This window comes from Tiliqua scincoides, chromosome 5 (genome assembly GCF_035046505.1).
Source record: "Tiliqua scincoides isolate rTilSci1 chromosome 5, rTilSci1.hap2, whole genome shotgun sequence".
Classification (NCBI taxonomy): Eukaryota; Metazoa; Chordata; class Lepidosauria; order Squamata; family Scincidae; genus Tiliqua; species Tiliqua scincoides.
The window spans coordinates 134,125,284-134,151,546 of NC_089825.1; the positions used below are offsets into that span (position 1 = coordinate 134,125,284).

Consider the following 26,263-nt stretch of genomic DNA (forward strand, 5'->3'; position numbering starts at 1 on the left):
AGAATCCCCATCTCTCTCAGACGACACCAAACTTTTCCGAGTGGTGAAGACCAGAAGTGATTGTAAGGAGCTCCAGAAGGATCTCTCCAGACTGGCAGAATGGGCAACAAAATGACAGATGCACTTCAATGTCAGTAAGTGTAAAGTCATGCACATTGGGGCAAAAAAATCAAAACTTTAGATATAGGCTGATGAGTTCTGAGCTGTCTGTGACAGATCAGGAGAGAGACCTTGGGGCGGTGGTGGACAGGTCGATGAAAGTGTCGACCCAATGTGCGGCGGTGGTAAAGAAGGTCAATTCTATGCTTGGGATCATTAGGAAAGGTATTGAGAACAAAATGGCTAATATTATAATGCCTTTGTACAAATTGTTGGTAAGGCCACACCTGGAGTATTGTGTCCAGTTCTGGTCGCTGCATCTCAAAAAGGACATAGGGGAAATGGAAAAGGTGCAAAAGAGAGCGACTAAGATGATTACGGGGCTGGGGCACCTTCCTTATGAGGAAAGGCTACGGCGTTTGGGCCTCTTCAGCCTAGAAAAGAGACGCTTGAGGGGGGACATGATTGAGACATACAAAATTATGCAGGGGATGGACAGAGTGGATAGGGAGATGCTCTTTACACTCTCACATAACACCAGAACCAGGGGACATCCACTCAAATTGAGTGTTGGGAGAGTTAGAACAGACAAAAGAAAATATTTCTTTACTCAGCATGTGGTTGGTCTGTGATACTCCTTGCCACAGGATGTGGTGATGGCGTCTGGCCTGGACGCCTTTAAAAGGGAATTGGACAAGTTTCTGGAGGAAAAATCCATTACGGGTTATAAGCCATGATGTGCAACCTCCTGATTTTAGAAATGGGCTATGTATCAGAATGCCAGATGCAAGGGAGGGCACCAGGATGAGGTCTCTTGTTATCTGGTGTGCTCCCTGGGGCATTTGGTGGGCTGCTGTGAGATACAGGAAGCTGGACTAGGTGGGCCTATGGGCTGATCCAGTGGGGCTGTTCTTATGTTCTTATGTTCTCTCCTGTAAAGATCTCACCTGCAGAATCTTGTAAAGGCTAAAGATGTCAGCCATATGTGAAGAGGTCTCGGAATCAAGTCCTCCAATGGTTCCCATCACATTTTTCTGGATTCCACATTTGTAGTTGGGGACAAACCTTTGTGATTTGAAGAGAAGGTCCAGAGTGGCTCGTTAGGTCATCCTTGTATCAGAGAAGCTGTCATAGATGTGGAATCCAAGAGTGACATTGGGCAGGATCTTGGAGTTCTCATTCACCTCATTCACTGCAAATGCCAATGCCAGAAGATGCTGGTAGAACTTTGTCACCACCCTGCAAAGACAAGTGACTGGCTGTAGCTCTAAGGGTGAATTCTAAAACATCTGAAAACCCATAATTTGTCTACTCCGCCTCTCAGAGGTTCAGCTTCCTTGCAGAAAGGTAAAGGCATGATCAGCAAAATTGGATCCAGCCATGACTGAGTCTCACTGGAGACGACAAATCTGTCATGGTGACCTTTTGCTGATTTGTACCTATTAAAAATGTGTTTGTTAGACTTTTATGATCAGCCATCCCATTTATTTATTTAGTTTTGGATAGATTAAATAAATCAAAGCAGTGAAACAATTTTTAGTGCCATAAATGTAGGAATTGCTAAATTAAAATCGAACGTGACTCCGAGGAGGAGGGAAGGAGGATAATTCCTTACAGTAGAAGATCCTTAATTTGGTCTTGAGAAGGCTGTTTCTTGTACAAATACTTGGGCAAAATGTGGTGGATGTGAGACGCGACCCCCCCCCCAACGAGAATGTCACCTGGTTGAGACCATTCTTGTGGAACGCGTTCAGGGTCATTTCCTCTGTATGTAGCAGTATGTACTCTGCAGGTCACAGTAGGAAGCAACAGCAGCAGTACAGTCTCCATCGCGCTTGTTGAACCTTCCCCCAAGTGCTGAAGTCATTTGTGTCTCTCTACAACATCATCTCTGCTGCCTACTTTTGTCCTGCTTTACACATGAGAGCTGGCTCTGCTAATGCAGGTCTTCGAAAGACCAGCATGCGCTATATCCTCAGGATCATTCCAGGGTTCAAAGGGACAGAGACTTGCCTGCTTCTTAGTTCCCAGTCTTCACTGTTAATGTCACCCAGGGATATTTATAAGTATTTTAAACTCACTTGGTGATTATTTTTTCTAGCATCTCTTGGAGACCCCTGGAGTTTTGGCCAAGTGACTTCATTACAGGGATTGCAATAATTACAGAGAAGAGAATCCATTCCACTACAGCTTTCTTCTCCCGATGACATCATCGGCAGGAGAACTGGTGAAGCAAACATGTTTGTCAGACATTGTGCCTACCTTCCTGCGTTCCTTAGTGGGGTTGGAAGGTAGCATGTGATGGAAATATTTCGGATTCTCTCTGAGTCAATGCTAAACAGCACACAAGCTCTTTTAAAAGCTTAGAGAGGCTTTTATTTACAGGCTATTTACAGATGAAAACAAATTAAAGATTCAGGTTGGATACAGGTTGGATACAGAAGTTTTACCCCTTTGGCTGGTTCCTTTGTTTCTCAGAGAACCACACCCAAAACTTCTCTGTTATACTTTGCAACAAACAAAGTACCCCTGTGACAACTATGTGACTTCCACTTCCTTATTGGGCATGAATGGTTTCAGCCTTAACTGGGAAGTCTGTTACCCAGTATGGGGAAGTTTCTGGCCTGCAACTTTGATTACATAAGACCCTGGAATTTTCCTTTTGGGAAAGCTATGACACACATGTTTTTCTCTGCAGGTCAACTTGACATAACGGCTATCCTGTTTTTAACAGAAACACTAGTCATGTTTTTTTTCTAATGTTCCGCATCTGAGAGAAGTTAGGTTAACCCTTAAAATATCTATCACATGATAGTCAAAATGACCAAAGGCAAAATCCTTCACTTGGGCTGATGCAAGTCCCTTGCGCCAGCCCAGGAGAGTCACAAGCATGCCATAAAGCATGTTTGTGCCTCCTCAGGAGTAAGCTGTGCCAGTGCAGAGAGGTGCGCTTCACATGGAGGCTGACCTCAGTAGCTTGACAGAACTGGTGCCTGTGGTGAGAGTTTCTAGAGCTAGGCTGTGGCTGAGATTATAACTCAGAACTCATGATTTTTGACCCAGATATATTCTTTCTCCCCTTTCCTCATTTCTGTGAGGGTCTGTTAGGTGTGTATTGGGTACTCCCCCCCCACTCCGTTCACATATTTAAGCTAGTACCATGACAATTGCCATTCCTACCTGGAATGGTAACCTCTGGCGCTGGGCCCATGTTCCACCACCTAGCACTTGCCTGGACCACCTGGCAATGCAGAGGTGGGTGGGTAGGACACATGATGGGGGGAGAGAGTGGGAACTGTGGGGTTTGGCTCCATCAGATCGTGAGCCCTGTGTTGGGCCACGAGGCCCAACATGGGGCTCTTCAATTCTGTGCTGGCTCGAGAGCTGCCACTGAATCTAGTAGCCCCATTGCAGGGCTACTTCCCTTACTCAGGGTAAGGAAACAAAAGTCCCCTTCTCCCGAGGAGGTGTCAGTACCTACCCAGGGTGTGTTGGATGCTATCATGGGGTGACACAGTGAACTCTTGCTCTGGGTGACACAAATCCTAGTGCTGCTTCTGATGACCACAGCTATTGGCTTTATCATTTCAAGCACCCTCTTCCTTTCTGTGGAATTAAATGGACTTCCTGGTTTTCTGGGTTGCTTAATCACCAGTACAGTTAGCTAGAACAACAGTGTTGGAAGACTTGTGGTGAGTCCAATCTAACATGGCTAGATTCCATTTCAGGGGCTACAGTGTTGGAGTTGAGTGACTCGACTGTTCCCAGTGGTCCAGGGCATGTTACAGGAGGATTCACAGAGGGCTGAAGACGACCACACACTAGCCCACTATTTCCAATTTGCAGGACACTGCAGATAAAACTATCTGCATCCATCATGACTTAGATGCAAGCTTTGTTGGTCTTTTGGATAACTGTTTGTCCTGCATTTCAGAATTCTTTTCAGTTTTTTCCCCCCCAAGGGTATGGTTCTTAGAACCCTTCCAAGGTCAGGGTCCTCTAGATGTGGTCATCTATTTGCATTCTCTACCCTTGCCCATCCTGACATGTTAAGACACCCAGAGGGGGATTGGGTGAGTGGGAGGGCATGTAAGCAATGGTTCCTTGGTTGAGAAGATTATTCCATATTGCCTAAAAATGACAGTAGTCTGGCTATTGCTTAACAAACCAACCAACAAACCCTGCCCTGGACCGTACAATGTTACTACCTTACCAGCTAGTTTCAGTGGCGTAGCTAATGAGCGTGTAGCCTGGTGCAGAGCTGCCCCGGAAGTGATGTCACAACCTGAAGTGACATCACGCCCAGGCTTTTAAAAAAGTGCAGATTGGGGGGAAACCTGCCTCCTCCCCCCAGCAGTTCCCCACCCACTTCCTCCTCCCCCTACCCAGTGGCATAGCTAAGGCATCTATCTGCTACATAGGATCAAAGAAGATTTTGTGGCCCCCCCATGACAAAATCAAATTTAAGTAAATAAATAAAAAATGTGCCCCTTATTGGTTAGAGACATTGTGCTGGGGTGAAAAGGGACAGTTATTCTCTCCCTGCTAAATATAAGAGGAGCACCACTTGAAAAAGTGCCTCTTTACCAGTTAGCAGGAGTAACTGTATTATGATACATGGAAATGAGAGCTGACTCATATTGACACTATATTGGTTCTGTGCTGTATCATAATAGCATCTCATTGGCTCTTAGAAAAATAAGTCTCATAGGTCAGTTTTGAGTTAAGGAAATTCACTTTTTGTTCCATAACGCAGTTGTGTTTTCGTTTTCTGGTTAATAGGCCATAACGTTTGATAGAATAAAGATATTCAAATGAAGCTTGTTTCATTGAATTCTGGATTAAATTACCTTTCCAATGATATATAACATGATGGTATTATGTACATACCAAGATTTTCAGAATTTTGGTCACTAGTGTCAAGCTCAGCTTGTTGCCCCCCTAAAGCTTGTTGCATGGTGTGACTGCTACCCCCCTGCACCCCGGTAGCTATGCCACTGGCTAGTCTATTCTGAATAGCCATCTGTCAGAGATGCTATTAGTTAGACTTGATGTCCTCTAAGGTAGGGATCTCATTTTCCAGTGGCTCTTACCCTTCATAGTGGTCATGTTTCAGGATATGGTGCTGGGAGATTCCAGTTCAAACCCATGACCTTATAGAATTCTATATTTTTGACCCCCGTAATATCTACATGAAACAATTGGGAAAGCCCATAAGGGATTTTGTGGTTAGGTATGAACAGTATGGGATGAAAACAAGCTCTATCTCCTATTTTCATCATCAGCTGCAGAAGAGTGAGTATATCAGTCATCCAATCAGGAAGTTTATTCTACATACACATCATGCAGGTTACTTGAGACATGAGGAAAGATGATAGGATCTTCTTAGAATATTCGACATTTTGATGGGCACACTGACCCATACACTCTGCAGAGACAGACAGTAGAGCAAAACAATTTGATATTTTAATGCTATCTTCTTCTTAACTGCTCCCTCTTGTTCAGCTCAGGTCTCAGTACAATGATGTAACATTTCGGAGAAAAGATGCAGACCAGCAAGCCAGCACTGGAGGCCAAAATGGAGAAGATCTCCACAGCTACCATGTCTTTTCCTTTTGTGCTCAGGTAGGTTGGAACAAACGACAACCAAACACTGCAAAAGACCAGCATGCTGAAGGTGATGAACTTGGCTTCGTTGAAACTGTCAGGTAACTTCCTGGCTAGGAAAGCAACTGTGAAGCTGATGCTGGCCAGGAGGCCCATGTAACCCAGGACAGAGTAAAACATGGTTACTGAACCTTCATTGCATTCCACAATCATTTCTTTACCTGCTGAATGCATATCCAAGGATGGGAAAGGGTGAGCAGTGCCCAACCAAACAGTACAAATGCCCAGTTGGACAAGAGAGCATGAAAGTACAATGGAAACAGCCAATCTTTTCCTCACCCAATTCCAGAAAACATTTCTTGGCTTGGTTGCCATGAATGCCACAACCACTATGATGGTTTTGGCCAAGATAGAAGAAATGGCAGTGGAGAAGACGAGGCCAAAAGCTGTTTGTCGAAGGATGCAGATCATCATTTGAGGCTCTCCGATAAAGAGCAATGAGCAGAGGAAGCAAAGAAGGAGGGAAATCAGGAGAACATAGGTGAGGCTGCGGTTGTTGGCTTTGACAATGGGAGTGTCCTTTTGCTTAATGAAGATTCCCAGCACCAGACCTGTGATGGCAGCAAGGAAAAGAGCCAAGACAGCTAAGGCCATGCCCAAAGGTTCTGCATAAGACAAAAAGCTTGGCATCTTTGGAAGGCATCCATCCTGGTCTTTGTTTGGATAGTGATCTTCCATGCAAGGAATACAGTAATCCATGTCTGAAAAAAAAGAACTCATACCATTTTAAAGCTACCATTATTCTACTCAGGAATAAGAACTGCCTGCTATTGTTCGTGGTTTCAACCCTAACCCTTTCAACTCGTTTCAACCCTTTCAACCCTTGACCTACTCAGTCATTAACCATGGCTCCCTGTGAGTTTATGATAGGATAAGCAGTGCAATTGTACTTCTACCTGAATCAAGTCTGGGTGCCACTCAATTCCATCCTCATTAATGGTAAATTCTTTGCCTGAAACAGCCGGAGGATTCACCTTCCCCACTTTGACTTGGACATAGGAGTCATTTTGGAAAGTGATCAAGTTTGTAATGTCAAATCCAACTGCTAATTCTCCCTGTTCATTAAACTTCACTTCATCTCCACAGCTATTGTTGAATGAGAGCCTCCGAAGAAATGAGTGGAGCTAGAACGAAAGAGGAAAAAATCAATGGGACTATAAAGACACTTGATTTTGTTAGCCATTTTATCATGTATAATGGCTATATATATTTTTTAAAAGTTACACTATATGTTTGTGCGCACACACAAACACAAAAAAATATTTTTACATGTAATATGTACATGTACATTTTTTAAATTTACTTTTAAAAAGTTACCCATTAGGGTTCAGAAAAGTGGAGTATACCTACTCTATATAGATAGATAGCTAGATTTTATTATGATCAAAGACCAGCACAAACCCTGAATGAATGAATGAATGAATGAATGAATGAATGAATGAATGAGCATATTTCTGCTAAGATTTTCAGAATTTCCAAGCTGAATTTACATTGTTTTCCTGATGGAGAGAATCAAGTTAAGAATAGCAGTTATGGTAGACATATTGTGCTTTGGCTGCATCCATCTCTTGCTAGGGCGTACAGAAATTTGGAAAGCTAAATAAAGCAAGGAGTGGATTTCCATGTCCTGTATAGAATTGTTAGTCAATGGCATACCTGCCTCTTCACGTCTCCTCATGACATCGTACTTAGACTACCAATACGGTATTAGTGAGGAACTATTACCTGCCAAGGCTCCATGTCCAGTCTGCCCCCATCCTCTCTTGCTCTGTGTCTTGATTCAGATGAATGCATAAGATGCAAGGCATATGCCACTACGTAGATAGCATTATAGATACTGTAGCTGTGGCCGGTCATACTCATTTCAAAAACAGGTGCAGGAAGGTTCTCCAGCTCCTCCTCTCCGGTACATGCACCTGAACTATTTGGTGCCATACTTTCTCTTGGAAATGAGCAACTGAATGCTAGTTTCCAGAAATTATTGATGAAACCATCTCCTTTTGCCCTCAAATCTATATTCTGAAGAAATTCTGTGAATCCCAGATGCTCATTTGAGTGGACTGTGAAAGAAAGAGCACCATGGAACACACCATCACGGAATGTTTTTATACCCAGCATCTTGTAATAATTGTTGCTTATGAAATCAATTTGGGCTGTCGTGATCCAGACTTTCCCAGCAGGGATTTTATATCCAGGTTACACTAGTGGCATGAATGTTTTTGCCACCCAGATGCTCCCTGATAACCATATAATGGATATTATTTCCCCATATATAACAATAGTGTTGGCTTGGCTCTCCAAGAAGACGGGAAGTCTCTTCAGGATTACAGACAGCATTTCATCTATCTTGGTCATACCAAATCTATTGGAAGCTCTTTCAGTAAAGGCTAAACAGATTCCCCTCTGGGAGAACGTGGGTTCCAAGACTTGCAAGAAATGTTCTCCAGCTTCGTTATCTGTGACGTTGAGCCCCACCCATTTCCATGCAAAATGCAGCAGTAACTGAACAATTCCTCGGTACTGAAGGGCTTCATTCGGAACCATGCGGTAAAAGGATGTGATATGGCGTTGATTGTTTTTGGCTGGTTCAAATGAGCCATATGAAAACTTGAAACATAGAGTGACGTTTAAGAGAAGGAACTGGATTATTGGAGATTTTCTTCACTTAATATATTGCAATTTGTTGTAACCTTACTTATCAATGTTTATCTTACAGTGCAATGCTAGGCATGCTTACTCGGAAATAAATGCCATTGATAACACTCAAACTTATTCCCATGTTTATAGAATTGCAGCTTGGCAGCCCGGTCCGATTCCCAACCATGCTGTAGCATGCAGCATTGAGGTGAACACTGCATGCTGTAGTGGGGCAGGTCAGGAGGCCTGAGACCAAATATAATTGGTCACTTTATGCTGGCAGGTGGTGCGGTAGAGGCATGCTTGGGACTTTGGAGCTCACCTTTAGGCATGGCAGAACCCAATAGTAGTCCTCAGGGGCTCAGTGGCACGAGGACATGGACTGGGGCCCTGGCCGGGACCGCGGGGGCCCTCCTCAGTGGCTCGAGGCGGTACGGCCCACGGTACGGCTGCCTTCCCCTTACAGGACAGACATGGATGAACTGCGTCGCCCAAGAGCGGGGTGCAGCTTGGAGTCGGGTGCACATCCAGCCTGGGGGACAGAGTCGGATCTGGGGCCGCCCAGTGGTCCCTCCTCCGCACCACAAAAGGGGTTTTTGCTGCCCCTGCAACTGCAGGTCTCGGCCTCCTTTCTGTATTCAAATACTAATGGTTGGCAACCTTCAGTCTCGAAAGACTATGGTATAATCCTACAGCACCCGGTATTCCCAAGCGGTCTCCCATCCAAGTACTAACCAGGCCTGACCCTGCTTAGCTTCGAAGATCAGACGAGATTGGCTAAGTTTGAAGACCTAAACGCTGGGGGGCATTGCAATACTATTCTAATACTAATAAAGTGGCCCTTTCTCCCATGTGTGTTGTCTCGAGTCTTCATTGGACGGTGCTTAGACAATCATTCATTTGAAAATGTGTCATGCATGAATTCTTCCCTTTATTAGAAAAGTCAATTTCTTTCCAGGGTCTTATGAAAATAATTATATTTGGGAAGAACAGCAAAGAGAAAAGCTGAAGAAGCTCAAATCTTTGCACTCAGAAGTATCCATCTATTTCATAGTAACCTTTCTATTCTAAAAGAAAAAATTTACTTGGAAGAGATTTGCTTCCTTGGTCACATTTACGCAGGGAATCATGTTTTGGGTTGCAACTCTAACAGGCATTCTCATTTAACATTTCTAGTGAGTGGGGTGGGGATCAATAGTGGAAAGTCCTCTGGTTTGCAGCTGTAGGTTGTTTAAAAGTCACAAAACCAGCATTTACAAACTGCATGGACCATTTCATCAGAAAAAAACACAAAACTATTCACTGAATGAACATACCCCAAGGCAGAACCAGCTTGCCCTGCAATAAATATTCCTAGATAGTCGCATTTCCATTCTGTTATCCCTGGCCCAAGTCTTATGGAAACTCAGTCCTGCTTTTTCTGAAACATTCAATTCCTAGAGATTGGAAGTGTGAACTATTTGTGAGATTGAGCAAAATTTCTACGTTCCCCATGCGTTGTTCTCACCTGTGGAATTTTGTAAAGACTTAAGATGTCTGTGATAAGTAAGGAGGTCACAGAATCAAGTCCTCCAATGGCTCCTGTTACTTTTTTGGGAATTCCACATCCATAGTTGGGGACAAACCTTTGTGATTTGAAGAGAAGGTCTAGAGTGACTCGGTATGTCATCCTTGCATCAGAATAGCTGTCATAGATGTGGAACCCAAGTGTGACATTGGGCAAGATTTTGGGGTTCTCATTCACCTCGTTCACTGCAAACACCAAGGCCAAGAGATGCTGGTAGAACTTTGTTACCACACTGCGCAAAGACAAGTGATTGACTGTAGTTTCAAATGAGAATTTTACAATTCCTGAAATCCCATAATTGGTCTACTCTGACTCTCAGAGCATTAACAGCCTTGCTGTAAGGCAAAGGCACAATTCAGAGAAATCAGCTATGACTAAGTCCCACTGCAAATTTGATAAATCTATCATGGTTTTTGATCATTGTCCTCAAAGATTTGTGCACATGTAAGCTATTTTGGAAATGTACCAGATGCAAGGGGGCAGTGGCGGGGCAGTGCGTTGGATATTTTTCTCTCCTGCTTGTGGGCTTCTCAGAAGAAGCTGTTCAGGAACTGTAAGACACAGGATGCTGGAGCTGATGAACCTTTAGCTTGAACCAGCAGAGCTTTTCTCAAATGTAGCCCCCCCCCATTCTATCCTAAATTAGAAACCTTCTCTCCATGTGGCGTCTCCTTCCTATACAGAGAACTAGTAGCTGTAAGAAGGTTAGAGAAGCAATATATTCATCTTCCCTGGTGGGACAGCTTATGTGTATTTTAATGTGCTTTATGATGAATTTATTTTTTACCATTCAGGGCTGACTTTAAGCCATTTGGATCAATTGCTCTCAGTTGGGTCCCATGCCTAAGGGTTCCCCCTTGCATTAGAGTTAATGGTTGGCAACCTTCAGTCTCAAAAGACTATGGTATAAGTCTACAGCACCTGGTATTCCCAGGCGGTCTCCCATCTAAGTACTAACCAGGCCTGATACTGCTTAGCTTCCAAGATCAGGCAAGATCAGGCATGTGCAGGGTAACAGTTGCAGTCACATTAGGGTTATCTAGTCTTGTATTCAATTTTATTTTAAAATGTGATTGGATCCATTTTTTCCATTAACCCACATGAGCTTTTAAGTGTGCATTTTGACTGCATTCCATTCTACCACAGAGATAAAGATATAATTTTATTGATATAAATGTTGATATGTCTAGGAATTGGCAGACCTTGGACCTGAGGCCCCACAAAAGTGTTTCTCGTTGGGCCCCACAGCTCCTAAGACTTGCCCTTTTATCATCCATCCCTTTTTTTTTCAGAACAAACAACTAGTTTGGGGGCACCCAGCTGTAAGTATCACTAAACTGTTATTGAAGGATAATTCCTTACAAGGGAAAGCTCAGAGTCCGCTCCTGAGAAGGGTGTTTCCTGAAGGAATATTTGGGTGACAGGTAATGGATATGAGATACAATTCCCCCAATGAGAATTTCACCAGACTGGTACCATTCGTGTGGGATATGTTCAGGATGGTTTCCTCTGCACTTGGTAGCATCTTCTTTGCACACCATGTGAGGAAGCAACAGCGACAGGATCACTGACTCCAATATGATGGGTGCAAACCTTTCCCCTTGTGCAGGCATCTGCCACCTCTACAACGTCTTTTCTAGCGTTGGCCTGATTGGAGCATGCTGTGGTCCAGGGCAGTGGGCTCTGCCAGTGCACTTCTTCAAAGGCTGAGTAGGCACCTTGTCCTCAATCAGATAAAGCAAGCCTGGAATTCTAGTAGGGAGACAAGGCCATGAAGCCTGGTTTAGACAATGCAAATGGGAAAGGGTTTGCAGTGACAAAGTCCTGCCTGCCTGCAAGCTGCCTGCAAGTCCCTAATCTTTGCTGATATTGGCACTCAGGGATATTTATAAATATTTCAAGCTTGCTTTCCGATTACCTTATTCTAGCACTTCCTTGGAGACACTGGCACTTCGGCCAGTTGAATTAATTACAGTGGTTGGGATAATTACAGGGGAGAGGATTGATTCTGCTACACTTTTGCTCTCACTCTGACACCACTGGCAGCAATAGGGTGAAGCAAACAAGTTTGTCAGACATCATGGCTACTGTTTCCTGATCCTTCGCAGCAGGGGTGTGAAGTGGCAGTAGGGTCAGGATGACCAAGACATTCTTCATGGATACAGACCAGGTGGTTGGTGTGTCTAGGGCAGTGCTTCTTACACATTTAGCTCCAGGACCCACCTTTTAGAATGAGAATCTGTCAGGACCCACTGGAAGTGATGCCATGACCGGAAGTGACATCATCAAGCAGGAACATTTTTATCAATCCTAGGCTGCAATCCTAAGCACACTTAACCAGGAGTAAGTCCCATTGACTATCATTGTTAAAAGAATATATATAGTAGCCTTAGCCATAGTAGTAGAAAAGCGGTATATAAATAAAGTAGTAGCCATAGTAGTAGAAAAGCGGTATATAAATACTATTAATAATAATAATAATAATAATAATAGCCTGTTAAAAGCACAGGTCTGTAACATTTCCCCAAATGCAGTCACATACCATGGGAGTATCAAATCTAATATATTAAAAATAAAATATTGAAATGAATGGGGACCCACCTGAAATTGGCTCATGACCCACCTAGTGAGTCCCGACCCACAGTTTGAGAAACAACGGTCTAGGGGCAGAGAATCCCAGGGGCAGAGGCCACCTCAGCATTCCGTCCCCTTCCTGTTGGGGGATGAAAAGTGTCAGTAAGATTATATTAACCAAGATGTGCTCCATACGCCCAGTTTATGTGATCTTGGGTTTGTCCAGGTGTTCTTTCTCCTTGGAGCCCTCTGCCTTCTTCCTCATAGGCCCTTTAAAGTGCTCAGTGATTATGGAGCAATCTACTTGAGAGGACACAGATTAGTTGTTGAAGTCCTCTAGATCCCTATGCCTTTCTGCCAGACTAGAATGTGTCCTGCCATTTTCAGAGCTGTTTAGGGACCATCATCACCATCATTCTTTAATGAATTTTTACTCCATTTTTCTGCCACCCAATGGGGCACCCAAGGCAGCTTACAACATTAAAGGTCACACACAATAGACCATTTAGTGGTGGAAAGATGAGTGCATAAAGATACAATATGAGAGATGCATGGATAAATAAATACAGTTTGTTCTTTACAAAACAGGGTCCTACAAAAACAGGCTGCAAAATCATCTTAGTGGCCACAGTAAGACACACACTTTTTCAAAGACTTCCAGTTATTCTGAAGCCCCCAGTATTATAGATTTGTGATTACACAATCACACAAATCAGAAATTGCAGATTTGTGTGAGATATTTGACTATGTTTTAGCTACTATATTTTAATAGTAGTGCAATAGTGTCATGTCTTTATTGATCTATTCTATATGCACCAAAGGGTTGTTATGGACACATTGACTTAGGTTTAACCCCAAGTTTTCTTTCCATATTAATACTGTAGGAATGGTGTTTGGATTTCAGGATCCACTGAACTCCTTGGAGAATCCTGTTCACATTCTCAGGCTACGCAACTTGACATGAGTCAATAAAAATTGTCCAAGCAGCTGCAGAAGATACATCACTGAAATCTATCTGTCGGTGCACTGTTCAAATTGTGGTGGATACAAGCAATTTTATTTGCATAATAATAATTAAAGAGTTATTTTGTGGGTGGCACTTTGAAAATCTTATACTGTCCAGAAAATGCTAAATATTATTCTGGAAGACTGATTGGAAGGACTGAGGGTGAAATTTAACCCCTGACAGTCCAATCCTATTCCCAATGGCTCCACCGGGTGCAGCTGCACCAAAGCTTTCGTTGACTGGAAAAGCTCCATGTTGGGCATTGTAGACCAAACCCCCTCCTGCCCCAGTTCCTCCCCCTGCCCCACTGTCCCTCACCCTCGCTCACTCCCCGCCTCCCCCAAGCATACTCACTACTAGCCAGCAGTGTCTGTCCGGCTGTCCACAAGGTGCTGAGGCTTTGTGCCAACGGCCCCCTCTCCGGGTGCCAGACATGCCTTATGACATGTCTGTAACACTCAGCGCTGACATTGAAGCTCAGCACCAGCTCTGAGTTACAATAGCATTGGACCTTGAGGCCCAAACCCTTATCAAGTTTCCAACACTGGCCTAGTTGTGTCAACGGGGTGTGTGCTGCATCCTGCAGTTGGGTGGCAGTCACAGAGGCCTCCTCGAGGTAAGGATATGCTTCTTCCCTTACCTTGGAGCTGCACTGCCCTGACCTCTGTTATACAGGATCAAAAAAGACCACTGACACCAAGCTAAGTTTAAGACTTTTTATTAGGAGGAATGGAACCTGAACCAATCAATGAAAAGACCTTATTTCAAATTCTCCCAATTGAGACAGGACCTGAGGCAGGAGGCAACAGGACGAGGCAGGCCAAGGGCTAGAAAGCTTGATGGAGGTTCCCCTCTGGTACTCAGCTCTAGCAAGAGGGCTCCTTCCAGCAGCTCTCTCCTAGCTCTCCCGCAGAGCTGTCTTCAGCTCCTCTCTGTAGCTTGGTCTCTCCCAGCTCCCTCTTCACAGCTTCTCTTCCCTGGAGGCCTCTTGTCCTGCAGAGCTCAGTCTTGAAGCTCCTCTGGCAGCTCTTCCCTGGTGGTCTCTGCAGCTTGCTCTTCTAGCTCCTTACAGCAGCTCTTCCCTGGTGGTCTCTGAGCTCTCTGTGCTGGTGCAGCCCCTTTTATAGCCTCAGTGGCTCTGCACACGGCAGCCCTCTAGCTTTCCTCCAATGGTACTGCAGCCTTTTTTGCACACGGCACTAAAATCTCCTGCCTCAGCCCCTCCCAACTCTTAAGAGCTTGTTACAAGGTACTCAGCAAGTGAGCCTATTGGCTCAGACAAACCCAGACAAACTGTCTATTGGCTTGTGAAAAGCACAGGCTACGATCCCACCAGGTTCTGCACATATCACCTCGTTGCTGGAAAATTGGTTAGGATTGCACCTTCTGGGCCCAATCCTATCCAACTTTCAAGCACTGGTGCAACCTCAATGCAACCCTGAGGTAATGGAACAAATGTTCCCATACCTTGAGGAGGCCTCTGTGACTGCCTCCCCACCACAGGAAGCAGTGCATACCTCATTGGTACAGCAGCACTGGCACTGGAAAATTGGATAGGATCGGGCCCTTAGGTAGCGATCCTATACACTCTTAACTGGAATAAGCCCCATAGACTATAATGGGACTTACTTCTGAGTAGACACACCTAGGATTGGGCTCACAGGGCCCAATCCTATCCAAATTTCTAGTGCCGGGGTAGCTGTGCCAATGGGGCATACACTGCATCCTGTAGTGGGGAGGCAGTCACAGAGGCCTCCTCAAGGTATGGGAACATTTGTTCCCTTACCTCGGGGCTGCATTGCGACTGCACGGTGCTGGAAAGTTGGATTGGGTCCTCAGTCTCCTATCTATAACTTTCACTACTGTCATATTTATACCTAGACTCAAAAGAGATCAAAAATTCAGGAGGTTTTAAATGAAAAGGCAGTAAGGAATGTGAATCTTCAATGCACCAAAGACTCCTGTCAAGGAAACAAGGGGGGAGGAATCCCTTATTGAGCAGTTCTCCCCCCCCCAGGAGTTTTATTTATGTATCAAGCATAATGGTTTCAGTTAGCTAGGACATGAGAGGAAATATGATAGGATTGAAAAATACTATCCCAAATTCTAACTTTAGATAGGCCCACCGACTCATTTGATAGACTCTTTAGATCAGGGGTGTCCAAGCTTTTTGGCAGGAGGGCCACACTATCTCTCTGACACTAAGTCGGGGACCAGGAGAAAAAAAAGAATTTACATTTCAAATTTGAATAAATTTACATAAATGAATTTACATACACTTATATGAATGAATGAAGGTTTTGTAATAGCTCAAGACCTATAAAAGGCCTTGCACAAAGCAAGGCTGGCCTTTCCTTTGCTGCCACTGCTGCATCACAGATTTGAAACAACAAGCAGTGGAGGAGCCCTCGTCCCACAGCTCACTCGAGAGGTTGAAATGTTGACCATCATGCTGAGAGCAGTTGTGTCAGGCCAGTTGGGGCTCCAGCAAGTCTCTGGAGGGCCAGAGGCTCATTGGAGACTGGGAGCTCCCTGTGGGCCAGATTGGGAGTCCTCGAGGAACGCAAGTGGCCCCAGGACTGGGGTTTGGGCACCCCTGCTTTAGATTAACAACAGCCTACACAATACACTCATTATTAAGTATATGATTGTTTTCTTCTGATTAGTTGCTCCTTTTTATTCAAGTCAGGCCTCACTATAATGATGTAACATTTGGGAGAAAAGATGCAGCCCAGGAGCCCAGCACTGGAGGTCAAGATGGAGAAGATCTCCACAGCCACCATGTATTTTCCTCTTGTACTCAGGTAAGTTGGAACAAAAGACAACCAAACACTGCCAAACATCAACATGCTGAAGGTGATGAACTTGGCTTCGTTGAAACTGTCAGGTAACTTCCTGGCTAGGAAAGCAACAGTGAAGCTGACAGAGGCCAGAAAACCCATGTAGCCCAGAACACAGTACAACATAGTGACTGAGCCTTCATTACATATCACAATTATTTTTCCAGCCATAGAGAATGTGTCCAAGTCTGGGAATGGGGGTGATGTGGCCAACCAAAGAGCACAAAGGTTGACTTGAAGAAGGGAACAGGACAAGATAATAGATTGTGCCAATCTTCTCCCCACCCATTTCCGGAAGATGTTGCCTGGCTTGGAGGCCATGAAAGCCACAACCACTGTGATGGTTTTGGCCAAAACAGAAGAGATGGCCACAGAGAAAATGATGCCAAAAGCTGTTTGTCGGAAGAGGCAGGTCACCTTTTTAGGCTCTCCAATGAAGAGCAAAGAGCAGAGGAAGCAAAGGAGGAGAGAGAGGAGGAGAAGGTAGGTGAGGCTGCGGTTGTTGGCTTTGACAATGGGAGTGTCTCTATGCTTAATGAAGATTCCAAGCACCAGAGCTGTGATTGCAGTAAAGAAAAGAGCCAAGATAGCCGCAGCCACACCCAAAGGTTCCTGGAAAGAGAGGAAGCTTGGAATCTTGGGAATGCATTTATCTTGATCCTGATTTGGATATTGATCTTCTGGGCAGCTAACACAGTAGTCCATGTCTGAAAGAGAAACAGATTCCCACTTTAACCCTGCAGTAATTACCTACAGAAGGATCTGCCTTTCCAAGAATCTGCCTCAGCTTGGATGCCTGACAACCTGCAAAGTTCCAGACCTGTCTGAACCTCAGAAAAACATTGCATGCAATGTGGAAGTTTGGTGTTGAGATCATCTGACCCCTTTGGAAATTGAGAAGGAGCAGCAAAAGGGTGGAATTAGAAATACATCTGATAGGCTATAAACTCACCCCCGTATATGTATATATATATTTTCCCAATTTAAATTGACCCTGTAAGAATGTTCAACAGAGGGAAAAGTCAGGCACATAATCAGTGTTTTCTTCTTTTCCCACTCCCAATGTCCCAAGACTCCATAAAACTCAGGGGTACTACAGGTGATGGGTTCGATTCTGATATTTGATATAAATGTTGTAGAAGCTACCAGTGAAGTTTATCCTTTTGTTCAAGCAACGAATGGAGAGAATGAAATGTAGTGGTGCACAGAATTCGTTCCAGCGAGGCATCTCAGCAAATCTGGTGAAGAGTCTCACTCTTTTCTCAAATCAGCTGTTTGCTCAGGAGAACTGCCTGAGTTGAGAATTTTGCTATTCCTGAGTCTATGAGTGCTTCAACATTGCTGATTCCCTCCCATCATACTTTGACTCCATAGCATTTCATTGTGTGTGGGATATCCAGAGCAGAGGCCGCTGGGCAGCTGAATCCTCACAAAACTCCCATTCAGTAATTCAGCGGCGCCAGTGTGGGCTACGTCGCATCCCATGGGGGAATTTTGGCTTCTGGAGGTCTCCTTGGGGTAAGGGTACATTTGTGGAACTCCTTGCCACAGGATGTGGTGCTGGCGTCTAGCCTAGACGCCTTTAAAAGGGGATTGGACAAGTTTCTGGAGGAAAAATCCATTATGGGGTACAAGCCATGATGTGTATGCGGAACCTCCTGATTTTAGGAATGGGTTAAGTCAGAATGTAGGGGAGGGCACCAGGATGAGGTCTCTTCTTATCTGGTGTGCTCCCTGGGGCATTTGGTGGGCCGCTGTGAGATACAGGAAGCTGGACTAGATGGGCCCTTGGCCTGATCCAGTGGGGCTGTTCTTATGTTCTTATGTTCTTATGTCCCCTTGCCATGGAGTAAGCCCCAGCAGCTGCTATAGGTCAAGCTTGACCTGTGTCAGCTATCTTGCTGGCATAAATCCAAGTTGATCCATGCAGGTGGATCGAGCCCAGGAAGGGAGATAGGATATTGCACACCCCAGCACTACTGATCTTACCCCCTCCTGGGCCCAATCTGCCCAGCATGCCCCGACACTCCCCCTGCCCTGTTCCACCCCTCCCCACCCTCCCTCTGTCCTTGTACCCCCTACCTGGTCTGGCTGATGCTCTTCCCTCCACCATTGCATGCAGGAAGCTTTCAGCCTTCCTGCAGGCCTAGTGGCTAATAGTGCTGTCACAAAGTGCTTTATGGCATGTTTCCACTGGCAGGCAAGTTGGTTAATGATTTGGCCATTATTCATCCAACTACTGTACCAGCATCTTTCAGTTAATGCTCATTTTATTATCTTTTCCTGTGAGGCATGTATAACATATCATTGTAAATTTTGATAAATTTTCCATACTGTTATGAAGAAAAAGGAAAACAATTGGAAAATGCATTCTTTAAACTCCATTTCACAGTTGCTCGGTATGCAAAACCCCTTCTTGCTAACAAAGATTCTTCAGGATTCAACAAAAAAAAAAAAAAATGAAAATTGTGTCTGAAAAAGACAAGGTCTTTATTTCAGAGCTTTCCCACTGGAATGTTTTATTTTTGTTAAAAGTTCTTTCAGGGTCCCTGGCACTTCTAATCAGGGCTTTCCCCCCACCTTTTTTCCCTGCCTGCACTGCCCCCCCTTTTTTTCCCTCATCCCTGCCCCCACCTTTTTCCCTGCCTGCACCACCCACCCCACACTGCTGGCTAGGGAGGGATTTGAACCTCCAACCTTGTGTCCCACAGCCCAGCACTCTCTCCATTAGGCTATAGGAAAGCCTATTGTTAAAGTGTTCAGAACTAATATATAAGGTCTTGAGCCCAGCTGGTGGCCATCAGTGCCTCAAGTATTAGTTCCAAACACTTTGAGCCTAAGAGCTCTTATGGCTCAATTGCTAAAGTGCTGGTCTGGAGTTCAAATCCCTATGAAGAATAATTTTTTTTTTTTTTTTTTTTAGGTGGGGAAGTGCTCCATGGCTGCAAAATATAAAGGTTGGTTGCCAGTTGCCAAAAGGGGGGCCAGCTGAGTCTGCAAAACTCCTCAAAGTTCAGGCAGGCTCTTTTTTGACCTTCTTTTTTTTTAAGTCCCAGGTAGAACTTAACCCACAGCCTCCAGCAGGGGGCTCACTCCAGGAGCTTAACTGTGGGTTAAGTCCTACCTGGAGGAGTTTTGCAGCCTCAACTGGCCCCCCCTTTTGGCAACTGACAACCAACCTTTATATTTTGCAGCCATGGAGCACCTCCCCACCAAAAAAATAATAATAAAAATAATTCCTCATAGAGATTTGAACCACTACAGACCAGCACTTTAACAATTGAGCCATAAGAGCTCTTAGGCTCAAAGTGTTTGGAAGTGATACTTGAGGTGCTGATGGCCACCAGCTGGGCTCAAGACCTTATATATTAGTTCTGAACACTTTAACTATAGGCTTTTCTATAGCCCAATGGAGCACCTCCCCACCTTAAAAAAATGGGGTGTTTCACTCCAGCTGTGGCAGGAGTGCTTTTGCTATCAGGGAGCTCACACGGGATGGACGTGTGTGTGTGTGTGTGTGTGTGTGTGTGTGTGTGTGTGTGTGTGTGTAGTTATTGACTACGTCTAGTTGTATCTTATTACTTATTTCTCTGATAAAAAATAATGGTTTAAAAATAAATAAATAAATAAATAAGTAAGTAAGTAAGTAAGTAAAAGGTGTGAGTTCCTGCACTTTTTTTTTTTTTTTTTTTTACAAAAAAAGCACTGCTTCTAATAATCTTACTCCATCAAATCCATACCTATAGGAAGTGCTTCTCTTACCTTCTTGGTCTGAGATCATCCCTTCCGCACACGGAACACAATCATAGCAGCAGAATTTCTCTCCCTCCTTCCTTTTCCTGCTGGAACCAGGGTGGCACTTCTCATTACAGACAGATAAGGGAGGCACCTGTCCTTAATCAAAGGGAAAACTTATCATTGGGGATGGTTTTTTTTTTTGAGGATTTTGTTATACCAATGAGGTGCTGGTTTACAACAGCAGTGATAACAGTAGATGATTACAATGGGATCGTTGTAAGATGATGCTTGGACATGCTAGTGGTCAATTTATATAAGGACAGTGATGTCTGAGAAAAGTTTGAGAGAAGTTCACAAGCAAGACATGATGCTTAAGAACATATGCTGTATCTTAGCCGCCAGCTTTGTTAGTCACAGATGTTCTTTATAAAGGCCTGTCTATACACAGGCACCCACCCAATCATTTAGCAATGTCTAAGGTCCAAGGAGACCTGTCAGGCTAGGTCAGGGGAATAGAGTTTCAACACCGCTGCTGCCACCAGTACTCTTGACATGCTCTTGGCCAGATCTACCCCCCCTCATCCTGTCTGGCACTACTTCTCCACCACCTTACTTGCATGGTAGAGTATCCAGGTGGTTCTGGCACATGCACAGAACGTCTAGCCATTTCCTCCAGTGGCTCCATTGTACATGATGGCAGCATGATGTTTGCACTGTCACAGGGTCAGTCATGGCAGCAGATCATTATATCCAGAGCTGTAATAGGCCCAGTGATTTGAGCCATGAGCGGGTTGTAGATTTTCTCCGGTGTACATCCATGTAAATACACATGCATGAATACTGTGTATGGCATTCTTCGAAATGGGTGGCTATTTTACAAATGGGACATACAATATCTACCCATTTTATTGATGGGAAACACTGAGGCATAACCCAAAGGCATTATGGGTATCCGTAGAAAGAATAAAATACAAACACAAGCTCCTCCACACCTGGAGTATTGTGTCCAGTTCTGGTTGCCGCATCTCAAAAAAGACATAGTGGAAATGGAAAAGGTGCAAAAGAGAGCGACTAAGATGATTACGGGGCTGGGGCACCTTCCTTATGAGGAAAGGCTGCAGCGTTTGGGCCTCTTCAGCCTAGAAAAGAGACGCCTGAGGGGGGACATGATTGAGACATACAAAATTATGCAGGGGATGGACAGAGTGGATAGAGAGATGCTCTTTACACTCTCACATAACACCAGAACCAGGGGACATCCACTAAAATTGAGTGTTGGGAGAGTTAGAACTGACAAAAGAAAATATTTCTTTACACAGCGTGTGGTTGGTCTGTGGAACTCCTTGCCACAGGATGTGGTGATGGCATCTGGCCTGGACGCCTTTAAAAGGGGATTGGACAAGTTTCTGGAGGAAAAATCCATTATGGGTTACAAGCCGCGATATGTGCAACCTTCTGATTTTAGAAATGGGCTATGTCAGAATGCCAGGTGCAAGGGAGGGCACCAGGATGCAGGACTCTTGTTATCTGGTGTGCTCCCTGGAGCATTTGGTGGGCCGCTGTGAGATACAGGAAGCTGGACTAGATGGGCCTATGGCCTGATCCAGTGGGGCTGTTCTTATGTTCTTATTATTACAGTACAATATATGTTTAGTCAGATGTAAGTTCCATTGAGTTAAATAGACCTATTTTCAAATAAGTGTGCATCAGATCGCAATCCTGGTTCCCTTTTACAGCATACAGCACACAGATATAGAGGCCATGCAAACACAAGTAGAACAGACAATATAGAGCAAAACCATGTACTCTCCCCCACTCACATCTTGGGAAGGAGGAACATTTCATGAGGGCAAAAGAGGCTGGCAAGTGAGGATGTAGAGAAAAACAGGTGGCTGCTTCATCAAATGTGTTTCTGGGTCCATGATTTCACCAGGACTCGTTTGTGGGATGGCCTCGCAAAGGAATTGCCCTCCATTTCATTGGATTTTGTCTCGATATAGTGCCATTATATTCTTACCTCGGTCATGTCTTCATGCCACTCAATCCTGTCCTTGTAAATTGTGAACTTTATGCTTGAAGCAGCCTGAAGATCCAGCCTTCCCACATTGACCTGGACATATGAATTATTTGGGAAAGTGATCATGTTGGTAATATCAAATCCAGCAACCAATTCTCCATGCTCATTAAATTTAATTTCATCTCCAACACTGTTATTGAATGAGATCCTCTGAAGAGGTGAATGGAGCTAAGTGGCAAAAGAAGGAGAACCAAATGAACTATAAGGAGTTGTCTAGAAGAAAGGTGCTTGAGGTAGGACATGATTGAGACATAAAATTATGCATGAGATGGATAGAGTGGATAGAGGTAAGTTCTTTTCCCTCTCGCACAATGCCAGAACCAGGGGACATCCACGAAAATTGACTGGTGGGAGACAAAATAAAATATTTCTTTCTCCAGTGTGTAATTAATCAATGGAACTCCTTGCTACAGGATATGATGGCACCTGGCCGAAATACTTTTAAAAGGAATTGGAAAGATTCATGGAGGAAAACTCCAGGTTACAAGCCATGATGACTATACACGAGTCATGACTATACACGATCCTTTAGGATCTGCTGCTTATCTGTTTGTTAAATTATGTTTTAATTTGTTTTTAATCTGCTGTAAGCCGCCTTTGGTCCCTTTGGGGAGAAGGGCAGGGTATAAATAAAGTTATTATTATTATTATTATTATTATTATTATTATTATTATTATTATTATTATTATACACAACCATAGGTTGTAGAGGTAGCCTATCTTTGAATGCCAGCTGGTGTGGCAATAGGATATGGCTATCCTATTGTCTTGAGCGCTCCCTGAGGCATCTGGTGAGCCACTACGAAATATAGGAAGGTAGACTAAATGAGCTCATAAGAACATAAGAACAGCCCTGCTGGATCTAGTCCATCTAGTCCAGCTTCCTGTATCTCACAGTAGCCCACCAAATGCCCCAGGGAGCACACCAGATAACAAGAGACCTGCATGCTGGTGCCCTCCCTTGCATCTGGCTTTCTGATGTAGCCCATTTCTAAAATCAGGAGGTTGCGCATACGCATCATGGCTTGTAACCCGTAATGGATTTTTCCTCCAGAAACTTACCAATCCCCTTTTAAAGGCATCTAGGCCACTGGCCACTAGGCCATCTAGAGTTCCTGGTCTGATCCAGCAGGGTTCTTCTTATGTAATATTCCGACTCAGATTTTTGAAATAAATTAGACAATTTCATTTTTTTTCTCTACAAGAGAACCAGCTTTGCAGTACAATGCTGTCTGTCTGTCTGTCTGTCTGTCTGTCTGTCTGTCTGTCTGTCTGTCCTTTTACAATTCGCATTGGACAAGACTTCTGGAAGAAAGATATCAACTGAGGGATCTTTCAAAAAGATCCTTGGAGAAAGAATTGGGGCATAAACATTGTGTTTGGCAAACAGGGGAAGGAATTTGGAAAGACAGATAAGACAAGAGATGAGTGCCTACATTCTAAACACATTTGATAGTCAATTACCAATACCTGACCATGGTATTCAGGGAATAGCAATAAAGAGAACCTGCTGTTTAGCAGATTTCTGTATAATGGATTTGGAAAAAAATGGAGACTGCTTTCTGTTGTCTGTAGAGTCCTGTTAAACAAGCATTCTCTGTGCAGTACTATGATCTAATTTGACTCCAAACCCCTCTGTGCCCCCTTCTGCACTTCACTACCTTACAGGACTACCTCAGTACTGAAGGTCTACCCTCTACTCTTCCTTTACTGCATTCCGCAGTGGAGAGTAGAGTGATGGGATCAAGACAACTCTATGAGGAAAGTATGGAAGGGGGTTTGATTTGGGCCTGATCCAAACCAGGCCTTGGACCAGTGCATGTCCCTTGCGCCGGCCCAAGGCTGTCGCGCAAGTGCCATAAAGCACTTTCGTGGCGACCTTAGTGGGGTTAGCCTGGCACACAGACATATGTGCCACTCCGATGTGGACTGCAGGAGGTAGGTAGTTTGCGTTGGCCAAGCTTGGCCAATGCAGGGGTCTGGGGGGGGCATGGGGAGGATGGGGAGAAGGTGGGGAGGAGGCGTTTTGGGGTGGACAGAGGGCGGGTGGCGGGTGTTCCCAGGGACAGGCGGGCGGGGAGCAGGAGGTGGGCACACGTTCCCTGGCAGCCCAGGGTCTTGGACTGCTTGGGTTTGCGCTACTGCTTGAGATGGCGCAGATCCAAGTAGTCCCATTGGGGCTGTTGCAGCTTTGCCTGGGGTAAGGAGAAGCGAGTGCAGCCCCATTCCTGCCTTGGATGCAGCACAGGCCCGCCGGCCATAATTAGTCCATAATGGACTAATAGGAAGGGGTATCTGGTTTGAACAAATTTTTGAAATTAATGGACACTATTACCCTCCTATTAGTTATTAAATCAAAGTTTTCATGTATTACATTGTCAGTAGTGAATGGTTACCTGCCAGGGTTCAATGTCCAGAAGGGCCAATTTGCACCCATGTTCCAAAGTTCTGTGGCTGGACTTAGATGAACATGTGTTGTGTAAGGCAAGTGCCACAGCATAGATAGCATTATAGATACTGTAGCTGTGACCTGTCATGCTCATTTCAAAAACAGGTGCAGGAAGGCTCTCCAGCTCCTCCTCCCCAGTACATCTTCGATGGCTATTCTTTGACCCATCAGAATTTGGAACAACACAGTTGAATGCTTGCTCCCAGAAAAGATGGATAAAACCATCTCTTTTTGCCCCTGAAAGGTCTATATCCTGAAGAAATTCTTGGAATCCCAGATGCTCGTTTGAATGAATTGTGAAGGAAAGCGCACCATGGAGCACAGCATCATGGTACGTTTTTATGTTTAATATATTCTGAAAGACATTGCTTGTGAAATCAATTTGAGCTGTTGTAATCCACACTTTCCCGGAAGGGGGCTCATATCTAGGATTGATTAGAGGAATCATGGTTGCTGTCAGCCATATAATATTTGCTAACCATATAATGGATGTCGCATCCCCATATATGACAACTACATTGGCTTTGCTCTCCAAGAAAGCGGGAAGACGATTGCGGACTTCATTCATCAGTTCATTTGTGCCCATGATACCAATTTTGCTCAAAGATCTCTCCGTGAAGGCTGAACAGATTCCATGCTGGGAGAACATTGGCTCCAAGACTTGTAAGAAATGATCTCCAGCCTCGTTATCCATGGTGATGAGACCGACCCATTTCCAACTGAAATGAAGAAGTAACTGGACAATTCCCTGATACTGAAGGGCTTCATTGGGGACCATGCGGTAAAAGGAAGGGAAATCAGATTTATCAATCTTTTCTGGTTCAAATGAGCCATATGACAGCTGCAAAAATAAAGAGCTTCACTGTAAAGAGTGAGATAGATTAATGATTACTTCACTTATTCTGTAAGAACATAAGAAGAGCCCCGCTGGATCAGGCCATAGGCCCCTTTAATCCAGCTTCCTGTATCTCACAGTGGTCACCAGATGTCTCAGGAAGCACACAAGACCACAAGAGACCTGCATCCTGGTGTCCTCCCTTGCATCTGGGATTCTGAGGTAACCTACTTCTAAAACCAGGAGGGTGCACATGCCCATCATGGCTTGTAACCAATGATGGACTTTTCCTCCAGATATTGGTTCAATCTCCTTTTAAAGGCATCTAGGCCAGATGCCATCCCCACATCCTGTGGCAAGGAGCTATATTATACATGTAATTACCTGTGTTTACTTATTTGCTCATTCTATTCTACCTCTCCATTTTGTAGAGAGAAATCCTCATGGCTGCTTAGATAGAATTATCCAAAGCAGGGGCAATTCCCACGCCATCACTTGCTTCGAATGTCATCTGTTTATTTGTATTCATTCCATTCAGAGACAGTGTGAGAAGAGATAGGCAACCCAGTCCTACCTAAATCCCACCCCCTCCAATGTTCCTGTGCCACTGGAGCATTCACTGCACCCTGCAGGGGAGTTTCAGGTTCTGGAGGTCTCTTCTGGGCGAGGGAGCATTTGTTCCCTTGCCCAGGATTCAGCCTCTGCAGTTGTGATGAGTCTCCCCAGAATATCTGAGTGGATCTAGGCAGGAGGATCAAGGCTGGGAAGGGGATA

The 26,263-nt window shown here is 44.5% G+C and overlaps 2 protein-coding genes across 2 annotated transcripts; both read right to left on the minus strand.

Moving 5' to 3' along the window:
- Nucleotides 1-5,571: 5,571 nt before the first annotated feature.
- LOC136653670 (vomeronasal type-2 receptor 26-like) lies at nt 5,572-6,465 on the minus strand. Its single transcript, XM_066630556.1, has one exon. The coding sequence runs from the start codon at nt 6,463-6,465 to the stop codon at nt 5,572-5,574; it is 894 nt and encodes a 297-aa protein (XP_066486653.1).
- A 9,721-nt stretch (nt 6,466-16,186) lies between these two features.
- On the minus strand, nt 16,187-25,432 carry LOC136654366 (vomeronasal type-2 receptor 26-like). The gene is made up of 4 exons (XM_066631340.1): nt 24,602-25,432; nt 22,146-22,373; nt 20,153-20,279; nt 16,187-17,097 (listed from the first exon to the last, which is right to left on the minus strand). The coding sequence occupies exons 1-4, from the start codon at nt 25,430-25,432 to the stop codon at nt 16,187-16,189; spliced, it is 2,097 nt and encodes a 698-aa protein (XP_066487437.1).
- Between the last annotated feature and the right edge of the window lie 831 nt (nt 25,433-26,263).

What these genes read in the sequence shown, in the direction of transcription:
- LOC136653670 (XM_066630556.1), bottom strand. Translation starts at nt 6,465, where the DNA reads ATGGATTACTGTATTCCTTGCATGGAAGATCACTATCCAAACAAAGAC.
- LOC136654366 (XM_066631340.1), bottom strand. Translation starts at nt 25,432, where the DNA reads ATGGTCCCCAATGAAGCCCTTCAGTATCAGGGAATTGTCCAGTTACTT. An exon ending in TGGACATTGAACCCTGGCAG is followed by an intron (nt 22,374 to 24,601) that starts GTAACCATTCAC and finishes TTTGCCACTTAG; the next exon opens with CTCCATTCACCTCTTCAGAG. An exon ending in GATGATCTCAGACCAAGAAG is followed by an intron (nt 17,098 to 20,152) that starts GTAAGAGAAGCA and finishes TTTCTCTTTCAG; the next exon opens with ACATGGACTACTGTGTTAGC.